A 23,454-nucleotide genomic window follows, 5' to 3' on the forward strand; every position below is an offset into this window, starting at 1 on the left:
AGTGCCTACCACAAAATAACAGTGAAAGTCAACTTTAAAATAGACATACGGCAGAACTACAATTCCTCTCCCTTGAGTGCTCATAGATAGAAGAGAAAGACCTACCCGCTGACTGGCAGGAACACTGTCCGTATGTAGTACTTCATTGGCCAGGACCAGAAGGTTGTAGCATAGATAATAAGCCTAGTGAATAAAATTAATGTGGTTAATAAGCAATTTCAAAAAGATTAGTTCAGCTAATCAGTTACATCACAGAAGCAGGTTTTTGGGCCCACAAAGTTCACGCCGAGTATTGATCAGCCCATTGACAATAGTTCTCCAGCTATCCACTCCCGACACCTTGGGGGCAATTAGAGGCCAATTAAACTACAAACCAGCACGTCTTGGGATGCGGGAGGAAAATAGAGCACCCGGAGAAAACCCATGGAGACACAGGGAGAACATACAAACTGCACAGAAAACACCTGTAATCAGTATCAAACCCTGGTCCCTGGTGCTGTAAGAGAGCAACTCTACCGTTGTGCCACTGTGCTGCTCTGTGTGCTTTACCCTCAATTCAGGAGGGGATTACCGCACAGACACAACATTTCCATTTCCACATCCGACAAATGAATGCTAAATTAAGCAATTAAATTCTTTTCCGCATTCTTGAACCAACTGGGAATGGAATTAAGATGAGGAAAACACAGTTTGCACAGGACCTCGTCAGCCAGAGTTCCAATTCTATCATTCTGGAACAATAAGAAAAGTCAGCACCGCTGCCAATTCATTTGCTATTGTGCTGGTTATGAATGGCTACTTTAGTATGGAGATGACGAGGAATTTCTTTAGCCAGAGGTAGGAGAATCTGTGGAATTCATTGCCACAGACTGCTGTGGAGGGCAAGTCATAGGGTGTTTTTAAAGCAGAGATTGATAGGTTCTTTATTAGTAAGGGTGTCAAAGGTCACGGGGAGAAGGCAGGAGAATGGGATTGAGAGGTAAAAATAGATCAGCCATGATCAAATGGCAGAACAGATTTCTTGGCCCGAATGGCCTTATTTTGCTCCTATGCCTTATGATCTTGTAAATATCGTATTTTAAAAACTTTCTTTAAAGTTTAGTTATGTTTATACCAGCATTTATTTCAAGGGGGCTTGTATACAAAAACAGGGATGTAATGCTGAGACGTTATAAGGCACTGGTAAGGCCGCATTTGAACATTGTGAGCAATTTTGGACACCATATCTATGACATGTTCTGTATCTGAAGGTATGTTATACAGAAAAACCACCAGAATTTTTAATGCAAATAATCTAATAACCATGATTGCAAAGCCTCGTAGACCTGAGCCCCTCAGTGAGGATATAGTCAGCATGGTAACTCAGCATAGACAAAGCAGACCAAACAATACCTGCTGATCCAGCTCTGTAAGTACAGTTTCCCTGGTGCTCATCCTCTTGTCTTTCCTTTTCAATCGTTTTCAACAACGAAGATGGTTTCATCATATACAAGTATCGACACAGATTTGAGATCTGGAGACAGAAAAAGAGATATCGATAAACATAGAAAAGTACACCACATGAACAGGCCCTTCGGCCCACAATATCTGTGCCAAATACAACAAACTAATCTCACCTGCCTGCACATAATCAAGATACAAGATACATTTATTTGACACATATTTGTCTCTGACCCACAATTGACACAATTGGTACAGTGAAATGTGTGGTCGCCATACAGCCATACAAATAATAAAGATCACAGAACACGATAGTTTTTAACACAGACATCCCCACACAGCGGGATCAAAGTTTCCCACTGTGAGGGAAGGCTCCAAAATTCAGTCATCCTCCTCCGTTGTCCTCCCGTGGTCGGGGGGCTTCCGAACCCCCTCTGTCGCCGCTACGACCGGCCCGATGTTCAGGCCTGCTCGCCGGGGTGATGGAAGTCCGACATTGGGACTGGAGGACATCTTCCGCGGCTTGGACATCCGAGACGGCCACCTCCTCCCAGAGTCCACGGCTCCCGAAGTCCACAGGCCGCGCCGGGCGGAGATTCAACGTTGACGGCCCTCGGCAAAGGACCCCGGGTCTCCACGATGTTGAAGACAGCGCCGGCTGCGCTGGAAGCTCTGCAGACCACAGCTCCGATGTAGATGCAGCAGGCCCAACACTCCGGAGCTTCCACGGCGATCCCAGGTAAGGCATCGCACGCTCCGCTGTGAATCCAGCGATGCGCCGCCGCTGCTGCTGAAGCTCGGGTCCGGTCCCCGGCAGGAAAGGCCGCACCAATCCAGTTGGTAGGCCGCGAGGACGCGACTCGGAGAATAGTCGCGCTCTTGACAGGAAGTGACTGGGAAACAGTTTCCCCCTTACCCTACCCCCATCCCCGCATAGAAAAGTTAAAATAACTAAATATTTAAAAAAGATAGAAAAACAAACAGACTGTAGGCAGATGCTGCCCCTAGTATACCCATACCCCTCCTTTCCCTGCATATCCATGTTCCCATCTAAAAACCTCTTAAATGCCACTGTCATATCTGCCTCCAACATCACTGGTGAGACAACCTTTCCAAAGAAAGGTAACCAATATTGGAAAGAATGTTTTGCTGGCAGCCTTAGCAGTGATATGCAGTATTTTTCCACAAGGAGACAAATAATGCAAGATTCAAGAGCAGATGTAATTCACACAACCCCCTTTGCCTTCTCAAAGAAATCATGGTTGATCATTGGCTTCAGTGCCATGGCTTTGGCTCTTCATATCCCCATATATAAAAGGTTATCTTCCTCTTTCTTGAAAATACTTAGTGAATGCACCTTCACATTTGCCTGAGCAGGAGAATTCCAACGATTCACCATCCACTGAATGAAGAAATGTCTTCTCCTTGCCTTGGATGGGCACCCGTTGATTTGAGACGATGCCCTCTGGACCTAGACTCCCCAGCCAGTGCAAACATCCTGTCATGTCCCAAAAGCATTTTCTACTTTTGAACAGAAACTCCAGAGAGCATAGACCTAGTTGACATTACCTCTCACGGGACAAATACTCCCTCGCCAGAATTCAAATTTGTGAACCTTTGCTGCACTGCCTCAAAAACAGGCATATTCTTTCTCAAAGTATGGAGACCAGACGTGCACTCAATATTTCAAATATGGTCTCAGCAGGGCTTCCTCTAAATGGAGCATGGCATTTCTCTTCTTGTACTCCAAATCACTTTAAATAAGAACTAATGCACTTTATGCCTTCTTCCTGGACATTAATTTTCGTGAATTAACAAAACAAGGACACCTTGGCATTTGGAACACTGACTTTTATCTCTGATCATTTAAACATGCTCTGCCTACTTGTCTGTCAAAGCAGATGGCCATTTTATTCCATATTACTTTCCAGCTGCTACAAAGTCTAGGTAAACAAGAACTATTTTGACCTCATCAAACCTAATAGCTACAATTAAAACAAACTCTAGATTTGTCAAGAATGATTTGCCGTGAGAAGTTTATGACAACTGTGCAATCATATTGTTGTTTTGTGCGTGTCCCATTACCACCTTCTTTATAAGAGACTCTTATGCTTTTCCTACTGCCAAGTTCAGTTAATTGGTCCGTAATTTATATACTTCTCCCTCCCTCATTTTTTTAAAATCACGGTAGAGTTATATTTTTGTTAGCTTTCAATCTGTGAGAACCATTCCAGAATCTGGAATCTTGAAAAATAATAATGCATTTGTATTCATAAAATTGGTACATAGAGTACATTGATAATTGTTATTGATTTGATGCAATTGATATTAATACTTATTGATAAAATTGTTATATGGAGTACTCATGCTTGTCTTTTACTAGTAGCTTTACCACCTTCTTTTTCAGCTTTTAAATATTTGATACTTGCTTGACAAGTGTAAACATTTTTCTGACATTTGAAGTATTAATATTCAAATAACATTCCTCATATTTGAAGCATTGCATGCTGTTTAGGTCAACCAATTACAGTAAAGATATGGAGGCTTTAGAGAGGGTGCAGAAATGGTTTACTAGACTGATGCCTGGATTACAGGGTTTTAGCTACAGAGAGAGGTTGGGTCGACTTGGATTGTTTTCTCTGGGAGGTTGGAGATTGAGGGGAGACTTGATAGACGTATATGAAATTAAGAGGCATAGATAAGGTAGTTAGTTAGACCTTTTTTCCCCAGGGTGGAAAGACAATATACAGGGTGGAAAGACAATATACGGAATACAGTGGTTAATTTCAGATTGGCAAACTACTTTCTACATGTGAACACGCAATTGGCGACTTAATTAATTCATACCTTTATATCTGGATCCTTCGGTATATACATATGACCTTTGTCAAGCAGCTTTGAAATGATCACCAAACTAAGGTGCCTCCTGAGTTGCCTAGAAAATTAAAGATCTGTTAATTTATAATCTGCTCCCGTACAATTAGATAACTATTGCCTTATTAATAAGTAAAAATGTGCAATTAAGTGCATTATCTTAAACAAAAAGCAAGCAGTCGTATCCCATATTCAACGTGGACAGCAAGGACAAGGCGGGTACATACAAGTCAACAAGTTTAACTCGAGTGGGAGGAAAAATTATTGGGATTAAATTCTGAGGGGCAGGATTAATCTGCATTTGGAGAGGCAGAGATTAATTAAGGATAGTGAACATGATTTTATTATGGGATGATATTATCAGGCTAATTTGATTTAATATTTCAAAGGGATAACTGAGGGTATGGATGCATTCCGTGCAGTCGATGTGGTCCACGTGGCAAACTGGTGTAAAAGGGAACTGGGATGATAGTATCTAGGGCATGTGGGCAAGTTGGATTGAAAACTGGCTAAAAAAGGGATTGGGTTGTAAGCTGCCCATGCTGAACGCGAGGTGCTATTCCACCAATTCCACCCCACTCTGGCAATGGAGGCTGCCCAAGACAGAAGGGTCGCTTTAGTAGAGAAACATGTTGATAAATATGTCTGAAATCTAGAATCTAAAACTAGAATCGTCTCCTATTCCTTTTCTCCAGAGATGCTGCCTGACCCACTTAGTTACTCCAGCATTTTGTGCTTATGTTCTTACTATCACTAAGTTCACAGATGCCATAAAAATTGGTGATCACTGATGGCAAAGAAGATTGGGTTTTGACTGCAGAATGATACTACTGATAAGGTGGTCAGACAGAGTGCGTATGGAACTTCTTAAATGAAAGTGAGTCGATGTATTTTGAGGGGAATATTAAGTCTGGGATGTACATAACAATGACACATTCCCTTCATTAACAGGTCTGGCCAATAAGTGACAACAGTAGTTTATCTGGTGAAAGTAAATTGTTAAAATGTTCCAATTTCTGTAGCCCTCTTAGTGGTTGCACCCAGATGGAGGAGACATCCTACTGCCCCACACTAAGAACATTTGCTACAGCTGGCAGCACAGTGGCTCAGCGGTGGAGTTGCAGCCTTACAGCGCCAGAGACCCGGGTTTGATTCTGACCATGGGTGCTGTCTGTACGGAGTTTGTATCGTTCTCCCCTTGCTCTGATTTCCTCCCACATTCCACAGACGTAGTTTGTAGGTTAACTGGCTTCGGTAAAGATTGCAAATTGTCCCTAGTGTGTAGGATTGTGCTAGTATATGGGTATCGCTGGTCAGCACGGACTCGATGAGCCAAAAGTCCTGTTTCCTTGTTGTATCTCTAAACTAAGCTGGCCTGATAGCCAGGGCGGAGGAGGTACCAAAAACATGAACATACTGAATGGCTACAAGGTGGATAAATAAAGTTAAAATACACACCTTGTTCATCTAATTAAATGACAGAGCATGTTTTTGGTATCTGAGTAGCATATTCATGCCCAAGTCTGAAAGCTTTGAGCGAGTATTTCGAGAGAAAATAATTTCCATTATGTAGTAACTGATCACTTACATTCCTGAGATACAACTAGTTCCTAATTTTCCTTAGACAGAATGAATTAAAGAGCCTGGCTTCCTTCAGAAACATGGTAAATTGTTGCAGTTTTAAAACGGAACCAAAGCTCACACTGAGCAAAACACATTACCTTCCTCGCGTACTGCAATCAGGCAACAGCTGAACTAGGTATAGAAGATTATGATGATGTTCTGATAAGTCACTTATTATCTTGCAGAGTTCGAACATCTGTTAAAAACCAAGATAATTTGCGTTTGCATGTGGTTTTGACAAATTCAAGCAAAAAAAGTCATATTTGCAGATATGCGATTCACCGACAAACATAAGTCAAGCAAATAAAAATGATAACATCTTCAAAAGCTCAAAAGATCCAGGTAACTGGGTGAACATGAGCATTGCAGACAATTGAAAGAAAATATGTATTCACACCCATGCTGAATAACACTAATTTACACATCCCTGGAATGCTCTCTTGGCAATGACTAATATTTATGTTTAAAATCATAATGGGAATAGACAGGATGAATGCACAGTCTTTTACCCAGAGTAGGGGAATCAAGGACCAAGGGCCATAGGTTTAAGGTGAGAGTGGATAGATATAATTGGAACCTGAGAGACAACTTTGTCCACAGAGAAGGTGGTGGTACATGGAATGAGCTGCCAGAGGAAGTAATTGAGGCAGGTACTATAACACCATTTAAGACTAGTACATGGATAGGAAAAGTTTAGAGGGCAGGTGGGGACCAGTGCAGATGGAGCATCTTAGTCGGCATGGGCAAGTTGGGCCAAATGGCCTGTTCCTGTGCTGCATGACTCAATTTCAATGCTTCAGGTTGTGCAGAAGGTCCCGTTATCCTGTCGCAAAGCTCATTGACTCCAAGCTGCTCTCAGCAATCTTGTTACTCTTGTACACTGGTGAAGTTTCCTACCTGGTGCCTGGTCACTCCCTGGTGCACTAAGTAGCAGCTGCAGTAATTTTTCTAAGGATGGTTTGTTGGAGCAGCAGTAGTTGAATTTACAGGAACAATGAAGGCCAACTGTACTCAAGGTTTCAGTGGTGTTATATAACATTACCAATCTCATGCAAAACCAAATACTATAGGGCTAAGAGATCTACACTGACTGTTGATGATTTATTTGTATACAAAGTTGTTTAATACAAATTCACCAGTGACCCAGTGGAGAACAGATGATATAATCAGTTTAATTGATACCTCTGTGTATTCATTTAAAGCACAGTAGATCATTATGAAACAAACAACATGATTTTGCCTAACACATGATCTCTCCTTACAACACTGCGGTTGCAACTATACCATGGCCGCTCCAGGATATCGGGGAGAGGTTAAGCAACAGTTACAACATTTTATTCACTGATTTTTCATGTCTAATCAAGCTTGTTGCGATTAATCGGTCATCTGTCCCATGCCAATTCCATTAACCAGGCAATATTTCACCTGTTATTGAGAGGAGCTCAGTATGTAGCTGATGAAAAACCGTCAGAAGAAACATAATGTAATATACAGACAAACTACAAGCAGAAGCAATGAGTTTAATCTGGCATTATGTTCGGTAAGACATTGTGGGCTAAAGGGCCCGTTCCTGCTCTATAATGTTCGGCGTTGTTGTGACCTCCAAGACAGCAGAGGCCCCTAGAGACGTGAAGTTTAAGGATCAGATTGGGAATACCATGTGCCGATTTGGGGCAAAAGGTATCTCAGGCTGATTGGCAACCGATCATTAGAAACATGCCCAGTCCACAGACAATAAGGGGAATTAACAGTGCTAAGACTGGCAAAACATCAGTGCTTCATTCTGACCTATGCAAAATCATCCGGAGACTGGTAAAGGGTGAATGTGGCCTTGGACTTGGTCTAATCAGGTACAGGCAGATGAGATCAGTTTAACTTGGCATTGTGTTCGGCATAAACATTGAGGGCCAAAGGGTCTACTCCTGTGCTGTACTGGTCTATGGTCAATAAATAAAGAATGAAGCACGATACACGATATAGCCAACTATAAAGTTTACGTGTCCGCTCCAGCCCTTGGTCTGACCTCTTTGAAGCTGCTTTTTATGCAGCTGCTACAAACCACAGACATGGGGATCAAATGAGCTCAGCAGCTCCTTGCTCAATAAAGGAGGAAGCAGAGACAACAGAACGCCTCGCTGCATGGTTGCTCTCAACTGAAGCCTCCAGCAATCGTGCTAACTGATGGTCTCACCCACACATGAATAACTGGCCAACTGACAATATTATCTGACGCTGGAGTGGCGTAGCACGAGGCAGTTCTTTGGCCTGAGTTAAGTCAGGGCGGCACAGTGGCACGACAGTAAAGTTGCTGCCTTATAGTGCCAAAGAACCAGGTTCAATCCTGGCTACAGGTGCTGAATGTGTGTAGTTTGTGCGTTCCCTCTGTGACCGCGTGGGTTTTCTCCGGGTGCTTTCTCTGTATGTGACTATAAAGTACCACACTGAATCAATGAATGGAGTTTTTCACCACGTGTAACAGTTCAATATAAACAGTTGCACACATTCTGGCAGCAAGGGTGATACACAAAAGATTCTTTCAAACAACAGCCATGTAGAATATTATTGACTTAAACCACCTTTAAAGTCATAAAACAACCATTCCATCACAAGTAAAACCAATCTTACCCTCGTACTCCAGTGTCGGATGTTGTTGAGAAGATTGTCCAGCAAACACTGCAAGTCTTTCAACGGGGTCAGCTGAAACTCTCGTTCAAGGCCAATCTTCCCCAACAAGCTTATCAGCAATACTAATTCTTTATCAGAGTATGCTTCAGGGCAAATGGACGTGCACAGCAGAAGAAACTAATTGTATTAAGAAAAATATAGGCACATTACTCAAGAGATGAGCAAGAGCAATAAAGCATAAAAGTTTTTAAATTGCCAGAAGACATTACCTGGATTTGCATCTGTCTATTAGATTCCCTCCATAACAGTGCCCTCCATAATGTTTTGGACAAAGACGCATTTATTTATTTGCCTCTGCACTCCACAATTTGAGATTTGTAATAGAAAAAATCACATGTGGTTAAAGTGCACATTGTCAGATTTTATTAAAGGCCAATTTTATACATTTTGGGTTCACCATGTAGAAATTACTGTTGTGTTTATACATAGTCCCCCCCATTTCACGGCACCATAATGTTTGGGACACAGTAATGTAATGTAAATGAAAGTAGTCATGTTTAGTATTTTGTTGCATATCCTTTGCATGCAATGACTGCTTGAAGTCTGCGATTCATGGACATCACCAGTTGCTGGGTGTCTTCTCTGGTGATGCTCTGCCAGGCCTGTATTGCAGCCATCTTTAACTTTTGCTTGTTTTGGGAGCTAGTCCCGTTCAGTTTTCTCTTCAGCATATAAAAGGCAGTCTCAATTGGGTTCAGATCGGGTGATTGACTTGGCCACTCAAGAATTAACCATTTTTAAGCTTTGAAAAACTCCTTTGTTGCTTTAGCAGTATGTTTGGGATCATTGTCTTGCTGTAGAATGAACCGCCAGCCAATGAGTTTTTAGACATTTGTTTGAACGAGCAGATAGGATGTGTCTATACACTTCAGAATTCATTATGCTACTACCATCAGCAGTTGTATCATCAATGAAGATAAGTGATCCAGTACCTTCAGCAGCCATACATGTCCAGGCGATAACACCCCCACCACCATGTTTCACAGATGAGGTGGTATGCTTTGGATTTTGGGCAGTTCCTTCTCTCCTCCATATTTTGCTCTTGCCATCACTCTGATATGTTAATCTTCGTCTCATCTGTCCCCAAGATCTTTTTCCAGAACTGCGGTTGCTCTTTTAAGTACTTCTTGGCAAACTGCAACCTGGCCATTCTATTTTTGCGACTAACCAGTGGTTCGCATCTTGCAGTGTAGCCTCTATTTCTTTTCATGAAGTCTTCTGGGGACAGTGGTCATTGATAAATCCACACCTGAAGAGTGTTTCTGATCTGTCGAACAGGTGTTTGGGGATTTTTCTTTATTATAGAGAGAATTCTTCTGTCATCAGCAGTGGAGGTCTTCCTTGGCCTGCCAGTCCCTTTGCGATTAGTAAGCTCACCAGAGCTCTCTTTCTTGTTAATGATGTTCCAAACAGTTGATTTTGGTAAGCCTAAGATTTGGCTGATGTCTCTAACGGTTTTATTCTTGTTTCTCACTCATAATGGCTTATTTGGCTTTCATTAGCACAACTTTAGTCCTCATGTTGATAAGCAGCAATAAAACATTGCAAAGGTGATGGAAAGACTGGAGGAAAGACTAGGTGCTGAGAGCTCTCTTATACCTGCATTAAGGAGGCAATTAAACACACCTGAGCAATTACAAACACCTGTGAAGCCATGTATCCCAAACATTATGGTGCCCTGAAATGGGGGGACTATGTATAAACACTGCTGTAATTTCTACATGATGAAACCAAAATGTATAAAATGGCCTTTAATAAAATCTGACAATGTGCACTTTATCCACATGTGATTTTTTTTTCCTATTACAAATTTCAAATTGTGGAGTACAGAGGCAAATAAATAAATGATGGGTCTTTGTCCCAAACATTATGGAGGACACTGCAAGTTCTCCATGGTTAAACATCGTGAATAACAAATTGCCAATTTATATGATCTAACCTTAGATAAACTTAACATCAAGCTGGTTTGTAAATTGAACAATTAATCTTAAGTCTTATGCATCTGAGTTTTCATTGCAGTCTTTGTATATCCTTACTTTTGTACTATCTTAATTTTGTTGAAATCTTTACATTACATACAAATTCCCCAAAGGGGAAAGAGAAGGCAAATTGGCAAATCACCCACGAATGAGCTTTTAAAAGAATCAAGTGGGACAATATTGGCTCAGGACTAATTTTACCTGATTGACAGAGGAAGTCAACCTAATTAGTGCCACTGGAGTAAACTTTAATACAAATAACTTTTTCCTCTTAATATAATTATGAAAGAGTTTTACCTTGACTACATTCTTTATGCCAAATTCTGGCAGAGAGCTGAAGATGGGTTCTTGCTGGGAGGTTGGCGCATTATCCTTTGTATAATTTTCCTTATCATTTTGGAGCCCAGACCTGGAAAGAAACAAATATCTAATTTTAAATCTACTCATTATTGTTGCCTATGCCAATGGTTTGTACAGTTTTTAAAACATTTAACAACTTAGTTTCCAATGATAATCTCCTGCAAAGGGCGAAGTGAATGGCCAAAAGGTACAATCTTCGGGGAAAAGTGTAAATTTTAATAGGTCTAGATTCAACGCAATTGGAGGTATACATGACAATAAACTAAAGTATGTTTTTAAAAAGATGACTGACCACACACCTTTATCTACCAAATGCATTGGAAGAGTTTCAATGCGCCTGTATGATGCACAGCAACCAAAGTTTGCTCTGAGATGATGAATCTTTTGATTTTAAATAAAAACAGCTTTAACAAATATTTGATTAATCACTTACAATACGTCTGCTTCAGTGAAGTCTGGCTGAAGGTGCTTCAAGGGAAACAAAGTGTTGAATTCTACTCCTAGGTTCAGAAAGACAGCAACCATATCCTTGAGGCTCGGAGTCCAAACCTTGAACTCACGGTCACCACCTTTAACTAGCAGAAATTAGGAAAACACAGTTGTAATATATTTTTGTCTTGCCATTTTTTTAAGCAGATGTTTAACCAGCATTATATAACCAGTGATCGTATAGAGGAATATAAAATCATGAGAGGAATAGACTAAAAATTTTAAACCAATGTAAAAAACATCCTAGCGTACACAATTTATACCATATTCAAAGCTATTTTGGACGATGCACTGTTCAAAAATTCACTCACATCCACTCACAGATCTACTACTCTCTCTCCCACTCCAACCTGTATTACTATTTCTCCTCCCCCACAAACATGAACAAAAACACAACTTTTTAGATGAACTTTCAATCAGTAATTGCACACCAACCTATTCTATTGGCAGCATTAGTCCAGATGTCCCAAAGTGCTTTGAAAATGTGCACCGAAACAATGTAATCGGAATGAATGGTCATCATCTGCAAGGCAAAATTTAAACCTGTAATTCATGAAAACATATATTACCAACTTTCACATCAATCCCAGGTAATTTGTGTGGTAACTGACTTTAACCCCTCATATTTTCATTTGGTTTGAAGCTCTTTAGAGAAAAAAATCAAGTATCCAACAGCAACTTTGGTTAACATATAGCACATTTAAATGTATTAATAAGTAGTTGGGGTTTCAAAAGGCACAGTCTGACAAAAAATGATGTCGTCAAAGAAACTGATACAAAAATAGGGCATCACATTTCTGAAGAAGGGTTCAGACCCGAAACGTCACCTTTTCCTTTTCCCCAGAGATGCTGCTTGACCCGCTGGGTTACTCCAGCATTTTGTGTGTGTACAATTCACCATTTCTGCTGGCCCACATTAATTTACACAGTTTTAAAATTCTGTACAACCATGGCAGTAAGTTTGAACAGCATTAAATGTCCATTTTTCTTACACGCTCCTCCACTCACCTACACCACCCTCTCAACAAACGTTCGGCTGTCATGTGTGTAAATGACAATTTGGCAATGATGCAATACGTTATACATTGAGAATTAAAAAAATATTAACTGCTTGTCTGATGAGACTTAAGAAACTTGATAACATAACACTGGTGCCAGTAAATCGCAAGTTGCTACAAGATGAAGGTTTTCAGTTTCCCTGCCCAGCAAAGAGACATCTTAAAAACACAGAAAAACTGCACAACATTTCCACACAGGAAAGGAGTGGTGTTGCTGTAACATATTTGAAGTAAAACGAAACAAAATCGTTGATTTCCACCAATGCTAACATCAGTGTTATTTCCATATGACCAAGTGTTCCTTACCTTAAATAAGAGTCTGTAAACTGGCTGTGGACATGGCAATGTGTAATAGGTTTGGCTTACAATCCCATTAGTGAATAAAAATGTCTGGTAACTGGTTCCAGAACTGAAAAGCAAAAACAATACCATTACCGAACTTGATGTTAAATAATCTAGCATTGGATAATAGCCATCGCAGATAATGCAATGGTTTCCTCATGACACAATGATTATCCAAGTTAAAAGATTGTTACTGATGTAAAAGCCAACACAATAAAAACATAACAACGTAGACACAGAGTAGTGGGGGGCCTGGAGTGCAGGGCCGTGGTGGTGGTGGTGGAGGCAGATGAGATAGTGGTTTTTAAATAAAAACATAGAGGTGCAGTGAATAGAGGGATATGGATGTACAGACAGATCAGTTTAATTTGGCATCATGTTCGACACAAACATCATAGGCCAAAGGAACCATTCCTGTGTTGATATTGTTCTATGTTCTATGTTGTATTGTTCTATGTTCTAGACTGAGAACTCTGAACTATTTAACAACACTTTAGACAAATCATTATTATATAAAGTTGTTATCAACCTATATAAAGGTGCTCAGCTTTAGGAATCAGTAAAAATTGCAAGTCAGATATGTGTACAACATCTAGAATGCATAACATTTTTCATTTTTGTATTGTCCTCTTGTACAATTAGCCAATGTAGAACCCCACTTGCTCCAATGTTCAATAGAACAATGGATGTAACTGGGATAAAAGGGGACAAGAGGAAGTCTGGAAAGGATGGGAGGAAAATTATTAATGAGCACCCTAAACAAATCTCAAGGACCTCAAAAATCTTTACAGCCAATTAACCATTGTAAATCATAGTCCCTGCTGACAAAATAGAACAGGCATTCTTCTCCGAGGGTTGACACCTTGTCGTCGATGGAGAAGCTTGCACGTGCCCAAGATCCTGTGAGCTGAAGCACCTGGATCTATGCAGCCTGGCAGGGTCACTTGGACGGGCATGTCGATGGAGAGGTTCCTGACAAAGTGCAGCCCAAGAGGTGCACCGCAATGGTGGAACAGGCAGGGGATGGCGGTTGGCCAACAAGCAGAGCACCACAACAGCTGAGAAGGCGGAAGAAGAATGCAGCAGGGACAAAATCTTAACCGTGGTGGAGTCCATGCATTGGACCCGGGACTGACTCCACCAAGGACAGCTGTGGCTATCTGTGCACCAATATCCCCACATTAAATGATGTTCTGCACAGGCGTCCACCTGGAGGACAATCATGCTCGACTTCAAGTGATCACCGACAATGATGATGAATTTGTATTCATAAAGATCTTACAACCAATGGGATAATGGCCAGACAATTGTAATTTATATGAATAAGATAAAAATGCTGGCCATATAACACGATCCTTTACTTCCACCTTGAGAGTGAAGTTATGCCCCTGTCCCACTTAGGAAACCTGAACGGAAACCTCTGGAGACTTTGCGCCCCACCCAAGGTTTCCGTGCGGTTCCCGGAGGTTTTTGTCAGTCTCCCTACCTGCTTCCACTACCTGCAACCTCCGGCAACCACATGCAACCTCCGGGAACCGCACGGAAACCTTGGGTGGGGCGCAAAGTCTCCAGAGGTTTCCTAAGTGGGACGGGCTTTTGACTTCATTTTCATGAATAGGAAGAAACTGCATTTGCTGGTTTACACCAAAGATAGGCACAAAATGCTGGAGTAACTTAGCAGGTCAGGCAGCATCTCTGGAGAGAAGGAATAGATTACTTTTTGTGTCGAGACCCTTCTTCAGACACTGCCTGACCCGCTCCAGCATTTTGTGCCTATCTTCAGTTTCATGACTCAGTTAAACGACAGGATCTGTGACAATACAACAATCCCTTTGTACAGATGTGATGCATCAGCTAATTATTTCTAATTATTCATTCAATTCTCAGGACCAGGACATTCTGACTCTAGGGCAGCAGTGCACCAACTGTGGTGGGCTACACACCATAATAAAACATTCAATTTTGCAAAATGAAAAGTTTGGTCAAAATCCAATTAAAAGAACATCACAAACACCATAAATACCAAATAATTCTAAAGAAAAGCCCTTGACTAAATAAAATGCTCTACGAGTAATTAAATATTTCAGCTGTGTAAAATAGTTGACCGAAATATATTTATGGTTACCACCAATCGCGAATAACATGTAGACACGTGGTGCTGGAGCAACTCAGCGGGTCAGGCAGGACCTCTGTAGAAAAAGGATAGGTTGACGCTTTGGGCCACAAATGACCTAAGGTGCCTGGTAGGTCCATTGGTGGTTTGGGAAGGTGTGATCTCAAGGTAAACATTGTGGAGAACTGTGAAACTGGTAAAACGACGACTAGGGCGAGGGAATGGGAAAAGGCAGGAAGGGGAGAGGGGTGTGTGAGTTACTTAAAGTTAGAGAATTCAATGTTCATACTCATGGTTTTCTTTTTACATGAATACCACATACTTTGATGTGTTAATCCAGAACTGATACTCTATGCATTAGACATTCCTTTCAAAGGACAAAGGACAAAACCATGTGTTCAAGATGGTTGAGAAAGTGAATTATATACAGTGTCCTCCATAATGTTTGGGACAAAGGCCCATCATTTATTTATTTGCCTCTGTGCTCCACAATTTGAGATTTGTATTTGTAACAGAAAAAAAATCACGTGTGGTTAAAGTGCACATTGTCAGATTTTAATAAAGGCCATTTTCCTACATTTCGGTTTCACCATGTAGAAATTACACCAGTGTTTATACATAGTCCCCCCAATTTCAGAGCACCATAATGTATGGGACACAGCTTGGGTCATGTAAATGAAAGTAGTCATGTTTAGTATTTTGCATGCAATGACTGCTTGAAGTCTGCGATTCAAGGACATCACCAGTTGCTGGGTGTCTTCTCTGGTGACGCTCTGCCAGGCCTGTATTACAACCATCATTATGGCCTGTCCAGCTTAGGCGATTTATCAGGTGAATGTCAACTCGCCGGCAGTCGCCCGAAAAACCGGCGACTGGAACGGCGACTGTCATAGTGGAACACACACACACACATCGCTTCCTTCACCAGCCCGTTATGCAGGCGGGGGACAGGGCGAGCGGGGGGAGCGCTGTCTGAGTGAAATTCACACGGTGCAAAGCCAATGTGAGCCAGACACACACCGCGATGAACAGGAAGGTTGGCGCTGTAATTAAGACAGGGAAAGCAGTGTACGGGAAGGGTCACGTAAGTCCTTTAAATGAGGGGGGGGGGGGAGAAGGGGGAAGAAGGCTGGGGGAGAAGGAATATGGAGACAAGTTTTAAGAAGCCAGGGATACACATCTGTGTAGCTTGGCGGACATTAACATTACCGGTCGGTTATCCTTGGTTCTGAAAACCACTGCTTACGTTTTTTTTTCTCCCAATGAGCCAATGAAATTCACCGGTCAGCACCGGCTACAACCTACGAGAACCTACGACAACCTTCGACCTCCTGGCAACCCACCCACGGCACAAGAGTTCTCGCTACTCTCCATAGCGGCTTCATTCAGGTCGCCACTAATTTTTCAACGGGATCTCCTCACGACCATGAAGGCGACTCCCCTGCAACTACCCGCGAACATGTGGCGACCGCATGGTCTCCTGCAGTCGCCTAAAAAGTTCCCTAAGTGGGACAGGCCCATAAGCTTATGCTTGTTTTAGGGGCTAGTCCCCTTCAGTTTTCTCTTCAGCATTTATAGGGCATGCTCAATTGGGTTCAGATCGGGTGATTGACTTGGCCACTCAAGAATTTACCTTATTTTAGCTTTGAAAAACTCATTTGTTGCTTTAGCAGTATGTTTGGGATTGTTGTCTTGCTGTAGAATGAACCGCCGGCCAATGAGTTTTGAGGCAGTTGTTTGAACTTGAGCAGATAGGATGTGTCTATACACTTCAGAATTCATTATGCTACTACCATCAGCAGTTGTATCATCAATGAAGATAAGTGAGTCAGAACCTTCCGCAGCCATCCATGCCCAGGCCATAATACCCCCACCACGTTTCACAGATGAGGTGGTTTGCTGTGGATCTTGGGCAGTTCCTTCTCTCCTCCATACTTTGCTCTTGCCATCACTCTAACATAAGTTAATCTTCGTCTCATCTGTCCTCAAGACCTTTTTCCAGAACTGTGGTTGCTCTTTTAAATACTTCTTGGCAAACTGTAACCTGGCCATCCTATTTTTGCAGCTAACCAGTGGTTTGCATCTTGCAGTGTAGCCTCTGTATTTCTGTTCATGAAGTCTTCTGCGGACAGTGGGCATTGACAAATCCACACCTGACTCCTGAAGAGTGTTTCTGATCTGGCGGACAGGTGTTTGGGGGGTTTTCTTTCATTATAGTGAGAATTCTTCTGTCATCAGGTGTGGAGGTCTGCCTTGGCTTGCCAGTCCTTTTGCGATTAGTAAGCTCACCAGTGCTCTCTTTCTTCTTAATGATGTTCCAAACAGTAGATTTTGGAACATCATTAACTCTTTTATTCTTGTTTCTCAGTCTCATAATGGCTTCTTTGACTTTCATTGGCACAACTTTGGACCTCATGTTGATAAACAGCAATAAAAGTTTCCAAAGGTGATGGAAAGACTGGAGGAAAGTCTAGGTGCTGAGAGCCCTCGTGGCCCAGTCTTAGTCACGTGTGTGACAAACCAATATGAAAATTTCTGGAATGCATCTCTTCTAATTCTGAAAGCATTACAGGTATATTGTTTTGTACTGTATATATGATTCATTTGTATATATGATTCATTTGTTTTCGAAGATTATCAAGTGAAATATTTATGTTATGCTGACAATGTTTGTTTAGGGTCAGAGGACAAATCTGACTGGTCACGTGTGTGACCTCATACAGAAGCTTTTTTTTGATAACTCGATTTTTCCTTACAAACTCTTGTGAATTTTAAAAAGCTAGAATGTTTATATCTTTAGCAGACATGCATTATAGTTCTGTAGGTAGGAAAATAGCAATGAATAAGTTTAATCTCTTAAAAGAAATGTTTAATGTATTACTTTATTGGATGCCATTTGGTAACGTGTGTAACATTTGGTTCACTTTCCAAATAATGGCCCTCTTATAACCTGCATAATGGAGACAATTAAACACACCTGAGAAATTACAAACGCCTGTGAAGCCATGTGCCCCGAACATTATGGTGCCCTGAAATGGGGGGACTATGTATAAACACAGCTGTCATTTCTACATGGTGAAACCAAAATGTACAAAACTGGCCTTTAATAAAATCTGACAATGTGCACTTTATAACCACATGTGATTTTTTTTCTATTACAAATCTCAAATTGTGGAGTACAGAGGCAAATAAATAAATGATCGGACTTTGTCCCAAACATTATGGAGTTTGGAACACTCTAGTTTCCTTACTTGATGAGAGTCTTTTCCACGAAGTTTTGAGGTGTTAATTCACTCTGAGTCAACATGAGGTTATGCTGATTAAAATGTTTTCCAGCCTCCAAAACATTGAAAATATTTTCTCCAGGATGCAAGTCTGGTATGCCGTCTGATTTTACAGAGAATTTGAGTAAGAATGCCCTGCACAAAAAGTGAAAGAGAAAATAGTTTAACATCACAGATTGAAAAACATTTTTTAAAAGATGTTTTAAAACATTACATTTAATTGTCTAAATCATCAAGAAATATTACTTTAAAATAAAAATCTCTCTCCTGCGTTGGAGGGAGCAAATTCTATTTCAGGAGCCAAGAGTGTGCTCACCACCATTTACAAAATTACTTTACAAAATCCTTAAGGAGATCATCAGGAAGATGAGTAAAATGAGAAGTTTGAATGGCAGATACAGTAAAACTAGAGGACATAGGTTTAAAGTGAGGAGGAAAGATTTAATAGGAAATCTGAACTTTTCACACAAAGAGTAGTGGGTGTATGGAACGAGCTGCCGGACGAGATAGTTGAGCAGTGTTTAGGAAACATTTAGGCAGGTGCATGAAAAGGACAGGTTTAGGGGGATATGGGCCAAATGCAGACAGATGGGACTAGTGTAGATGGGACATGTTGCCTTGTGTGGGCAAGTTGGACCGAAGAGCCTATTTCCACACTTTAAGCCTCTATGACCATATTGATTCTGTACTTCCATTGAAAACGTTTGTTTCATGGAGTTGGCAACTCTTATTGCCTGGTACACACATACTCACTTGCTTCCATACATTATTTGTTTTACTTTACAAAATCCTGAAGGACATGATCAGGGAGATGAGCAAGATGAGAACTGTTTGAATGGCAGATACACTGAATAGCAAAATTCATTTAATCCAGCATGTTCAGGACTTTGGTGATGCAGCTGGGTGATAGATGGAAATAGACAAGGAAGAAAGAGTAAAAAAGAGAGGCAGAGGTAACCAGGTGGAATGGGAATGACAGGGGCAGTGGATATTTCAGATGAACTGGAGTGAAGACCTCGCCATAAGAACAGATGCGGAGGAGATGGAAAAACTAGTGTAAAAGGATGGCATTCTTACAAGGGACAGGGTGGAAAGAGATGTAGTCTAGTTAGCTGTAGGAATCAGTAGGTTTGTAATAAACGTCAGTGGACAGTTTATATGCCAGGGATTTCCAAACAATCAGATAGTATAAATCAAAACATGGACTTCGGGTCTCCCTGAAAGGCTAGAATAATAGGCAGAAACCAATCAATTAATCTCGGATACAAGAAAAACGTTTTAAATTATTTCATACACTGCGCTCTCCATGTAGAAACAAAGAACAGCATATGTTGGTTTACAACAAAAGGCAAGGTGCTAGACTAACTCAACGGGACAGGCAGCATCTCCAGAGAACATGGATAAGCGACGTTTGGGGTTGGGATATTTCTTCAGATGGAAAAATTAGAGGGTGGCACAGTAGTAGAGTTGCTGCTTTACAGCACCAGAGATTCGGGTTCGATCCTGACCACTGGCGCTGTCTGTATGGATTTTGCACGTTCTCCCTGTGACCGCGTGGGTTTTCTCCGGGGGCTCCGGTTTCCTCTCACACTCCAATAGAAGTACAGGTTTGTAGGTTAATTGACCGGTAAAAATTGTAAATCGTCCCCAATGTGACGGATAGTGCTTGTGACTCAGTGCGGCGAAGGGCCTGTTTCCATGCTGTATCTCTAAAGTCTTAAATGAATGGTACTTACTAGTATTCTTTAGAACTTAATTTAATAATTTGACACAAAAATGCTTTACATTTACCAGTAATATGATGTTTATACGGATTACAGTCATCTTAGGTCATTTCATTTTGTGTTGTGTGAATAACATCAGTTAGTGGCGGTGGAGTCAGAGTTCTCAACATTAGCCTATTTACAACATTCTTCATTGATCTTTTTTGTGGAAAGCTAATGGCTGGCTAACAAAGATCAACTCGATAACCTCTGCAAATGCAGACTCTGCATGTTCTCTGTTCAATGGTCTTGCATGCAGATCTCAAGCAAAGATGCAAAACAAAGGTACAGACGGTGCCCACGTTCGTAATCCCATTAGAAATCGTGACGATAGTTGGAAGTTCTTGGAATCTTAGTGCGAAGAACTTAGTAACTTGAGATGACAATACAGCGTAGAGTTCCGATCACCACATCACAGGGAAAGGAAGATTTAATCACAATATACAAAATGGATTTAAGTTCAATAATAGGTTTGACGTGGAGCAGAGGACAATCCACGTCAAACCCATCAATTAACTTAAATCCATTCAATGAGGAGTCTAATGCATTTTCTGAGAGTGGGGGAAGAAATACTATTGCACTATGCATGTAAAGCAGGGGTCGGCAACCTACGGCACCCGGGCCGAATGCGGCCCCTAACCCGAAATCATCCGGCCCGCAGGCGTATTTCTTTTCTTGTAATTATCCAGCCCGCAGACTTCCGTCATCTCCGGTACCTCCCGGGCACGAGGCCGCGGTGCACAGGCGCAGTGACGCAAGGACGTAAGGAGGCCTGCGCTGGCGGCCGCAATGGCGGAGTCGCCGGGCAGCGCAGAGCACCTAAGAGGCCAAGCGCCGATGAGCGTCGCCGTGAACGAGCGCCAACGACGGCCGAGCGCCGAGCTCTAGCTGTACCGCATCCTGCGTAAAGACACCGGCACAGCTGCGCATCTGTGTCTGGGCTTCACTGTAGGGATCGGGGTTGCCAACCCAAATTTCCACCAGCCTGGTTGTGTGGCAATAAATTATATCTAATCTAATCTAATAGGCCGGGGACAAGTGAGTGTGAGTATTTGAGCCACCGCCTTCAGGACAGAGCCAAGGCAATGTTCCGCAGGTGCGCCATGTTCGTGAGTGCCCGTAACTAGGGGCCAGTGCTCCGGGTGGCGTCATCGAAGGGGCAGGATCTATGTGAACACGTGATTTGATGCCTGCCATCCGGGGCGGGATCCATGTGCACACGTGATAGATGTGACCCGCCATCCGCTCTGACATGCGTCCTGGCCCCTGTGCAGAACCAGGTTGCTGATCCCTGATGTAAAGAGTCCAATCCTAAGAAAGTTAGGAACTGAGATAAATAAAATAGGAACATTTTGGCCAGTACGAACATGAACGGCCTCTCAACGTGACACAAGTTTAAATTATTTCACAAAACTCTCAAATGTCATTCATTCCATTTATTTATAATTCTTCAGTTGTTGGGTGTCACTAACCTGTGTTCCTCTGCAATCTGATCCATGCCTTCATCCATGCTGAGTTCGTCATCTTCATCAGTCAGGCGAGTAATGTCATGTGTCACATTGAGTTGATACTGTCCGTTTTTCTTAAGGTCCTTTAGTGTTTCACACATTCTAAGGATGGTGCAAAGTGATCAGCATTCGATTGAAACGCAGTTATACACAACAGCTGCCCTAATTAAACTACGTTAAACTGTGTCAGCAACCTCAAGCATTCCCAGGGAAACAAGAAAGAGTGTAGGAAATATTCTGTGAAAACATGTTGCAGATATAATCTGCACAAAAAGCACTCATTCTGAACAGCTTTTCCTTTGTGCTAGTGTAAGAGAACTTCAAATTATACCTGTATACATTCATTCTTACCTTAGAATTACAAGACATAGATATAGGGGCAGAATTAGGCTACTCAGAATAGAGTCTACTCTGCTCAATGGGCAGATTGAGATTGAGATTGATCACATCGATCAACCCCAATACTGTTATATTTCTGTGGAGCTTCCGTCACTCAGTATCTCCACATATTAACTGCACGGGACATACTGAAGCATAAAAATCACTTCTGAGCTGGTAGAAATATCAGTGATATTATTGCCGTGATAAAATAGTGCCCTGCCACCCATTCTTAATTTCAAGGTGTATTAAAGTAAAATTATTGAATACAAATTTCAACAGAGAATGGATAGTAATTGGAGGTGAGATCAAAATTATGGTTTTTAAAAAGGCTTTGGATTTTAGTCACAAAATGCCAATGACAATAGCTCCAAGAATAAAACTTCAGCCATGGTAGAAGGATAACGAGCACTCACCTCTCCGACTGCTTCTTTTCTTTAAGAAGACGTTCCAAGCCATTTGAATAACTTGTCTGCTTGATAACTTTGAACTGGGATTCAAATGAAATGGTATTAAAAGACTTTTTAGGATAAAAGGTTAAGTACTAATTTGAAGTTTATTTTCACACTAAAATAGACCAAGCTGCACGTCTAGGAGCAGAGATTTGTTTCCTGATCACGTGAATTAATTGCACACTCTTCTTTGAGTGTTTGAGGTTAATCACGGAATATGGAGATTCAGAATAATGACACAGCCATAAAATTACTTGCTATATTTAAGTGCATTTAAACATTAATAGCCACATGATTTCAATAATTTAGTTTCTGATTATCTGAATCAAGTGATTATCCCCCCCCCCCCCCTATTCTGACCTGTTTAGATACAGTCTTAGATAGAACAAAGGCCCTTTACCATCCATCTCTAGGCTCAAATTATCATTTTTTGTGGTCAGCATAGTGGCGCAGTGGTAGGGCTGCTGCCTTACAAGGGACAGGGTGGAAAGAGATGTAGTCTTAGTTAGCTGTGGGAATCAGTAGGTTTGTAATAAACGTCAGTGGACAGTTTATATGCCAGGGATTTCCAAAGAATCAGATAGTGGATTATTGGTGTTGGGCAGAGCTCAATCAATTGCAGGGCAGCCAATGAGTATAAATCAAAACATGGACTTCGGGTCTACCTGAAAGGCTAGAATAGGAGGCAGAAACCCATCAATTAATCTCGGATACACGAAAAACATTTTAAATGATTTCATACACTGCACTCTCCATGTAAAAACAAAGAACCCACGGATGTTGGTTTAAAAGAAAAGACAAGGTGTAGGACTAACTCAACGGGACAGGCAGCATCTCCAGAGAACATGGATAGGCGACTTTTCGGGTTGGGACAGTTCCTCAGATGGAGAAATTAGAGGGCGGCAGAGTGTCACATCGGTAGAGTTGTTGCTTTACAGCGCCAGAGTTCCGGGTTCGGTCTTGACTATGGATGCTGTCCGTATGGAGTTCGTATGTTCTCCCTGTGACCGCATGGATTTTCTACAGGTGCTCCGGTTTCCTCCCATATTCCACAGACATACAGGTTTGTAGGTTAATTGGTTTTTGTAAAATTGTAAATTGTCCCA

The 23,454-nt window shown here is 41.6% G+C and overlaps 1 protein-coding gene across 1 annotated transcript in view; it reads right to left on the minus strand.

Moving 5' to 3' along the window:
* The window catches only part of slf2 (SMC5-SMC6 complex localization factor 2), an 81,144-nt gene that overhangs the window by 5,869 nt on the left and 51,821 nt on the right, over nt 1–23,454 (minus strand). The window contains exons 6-17 of the mRNA XM_033034463.1: nt 22,313–22,386; nt 21,483–21,620; nt 18,215–18,382; nt 12,815–12,917; nt 11,886–11,973; nt 11,395–11,536; nt 10,899–11,010; nt 8,563–8,739; nt 6,036–6,133; nt 4,288–4,375; nt 1,388–1,513; nt 106–183 (exon numbers count right to left, since the gene is read on the minus strand). Of these exons, the coding sequence (XP_032890354.1) occupies nt 106–183; nt 1,388–1,513; nt 4,288–4,375; nt 6,036–6,133; nt 8,563–8,739; nt 10,899–11,010; nt 11,395–11,536; nt 11,886–11,973; nt 12,815–12,917; nt 18,215–18,382; nt 21,483–21,620; nt 22,313–22,386 (1,392 nt within the window). The remainder of the gene's footprint in view (nt 1–105; nt 184–1,387; nt 1,514–4,287; nt 4,376–6,035; nt 6,134–8,562; nt 8,740–10,898; nt 11,011–11,394; nt 11,537–11,885; nt 11,974–12,814; nt 12,918–18,214; nt 18,383–21,482; nt 21,621–22,312; nt 22,387–23,454) is intronic.

This window comes from Amblyraja radiata, chromosome 15, assembly GCF_010909765.2.
Source record: "Amblyraja radiata isolate CabotCenter1 chromosome 15, sAmbRad1.1.pri, whole genome shotgun sequence".
Taxonomy (NCBI): Eukaryota; Metazoa; Chordata; class Chondrichthyes; order Rajiformes; family Rajidae; genus Amblyraja; species Amblyraja radiata.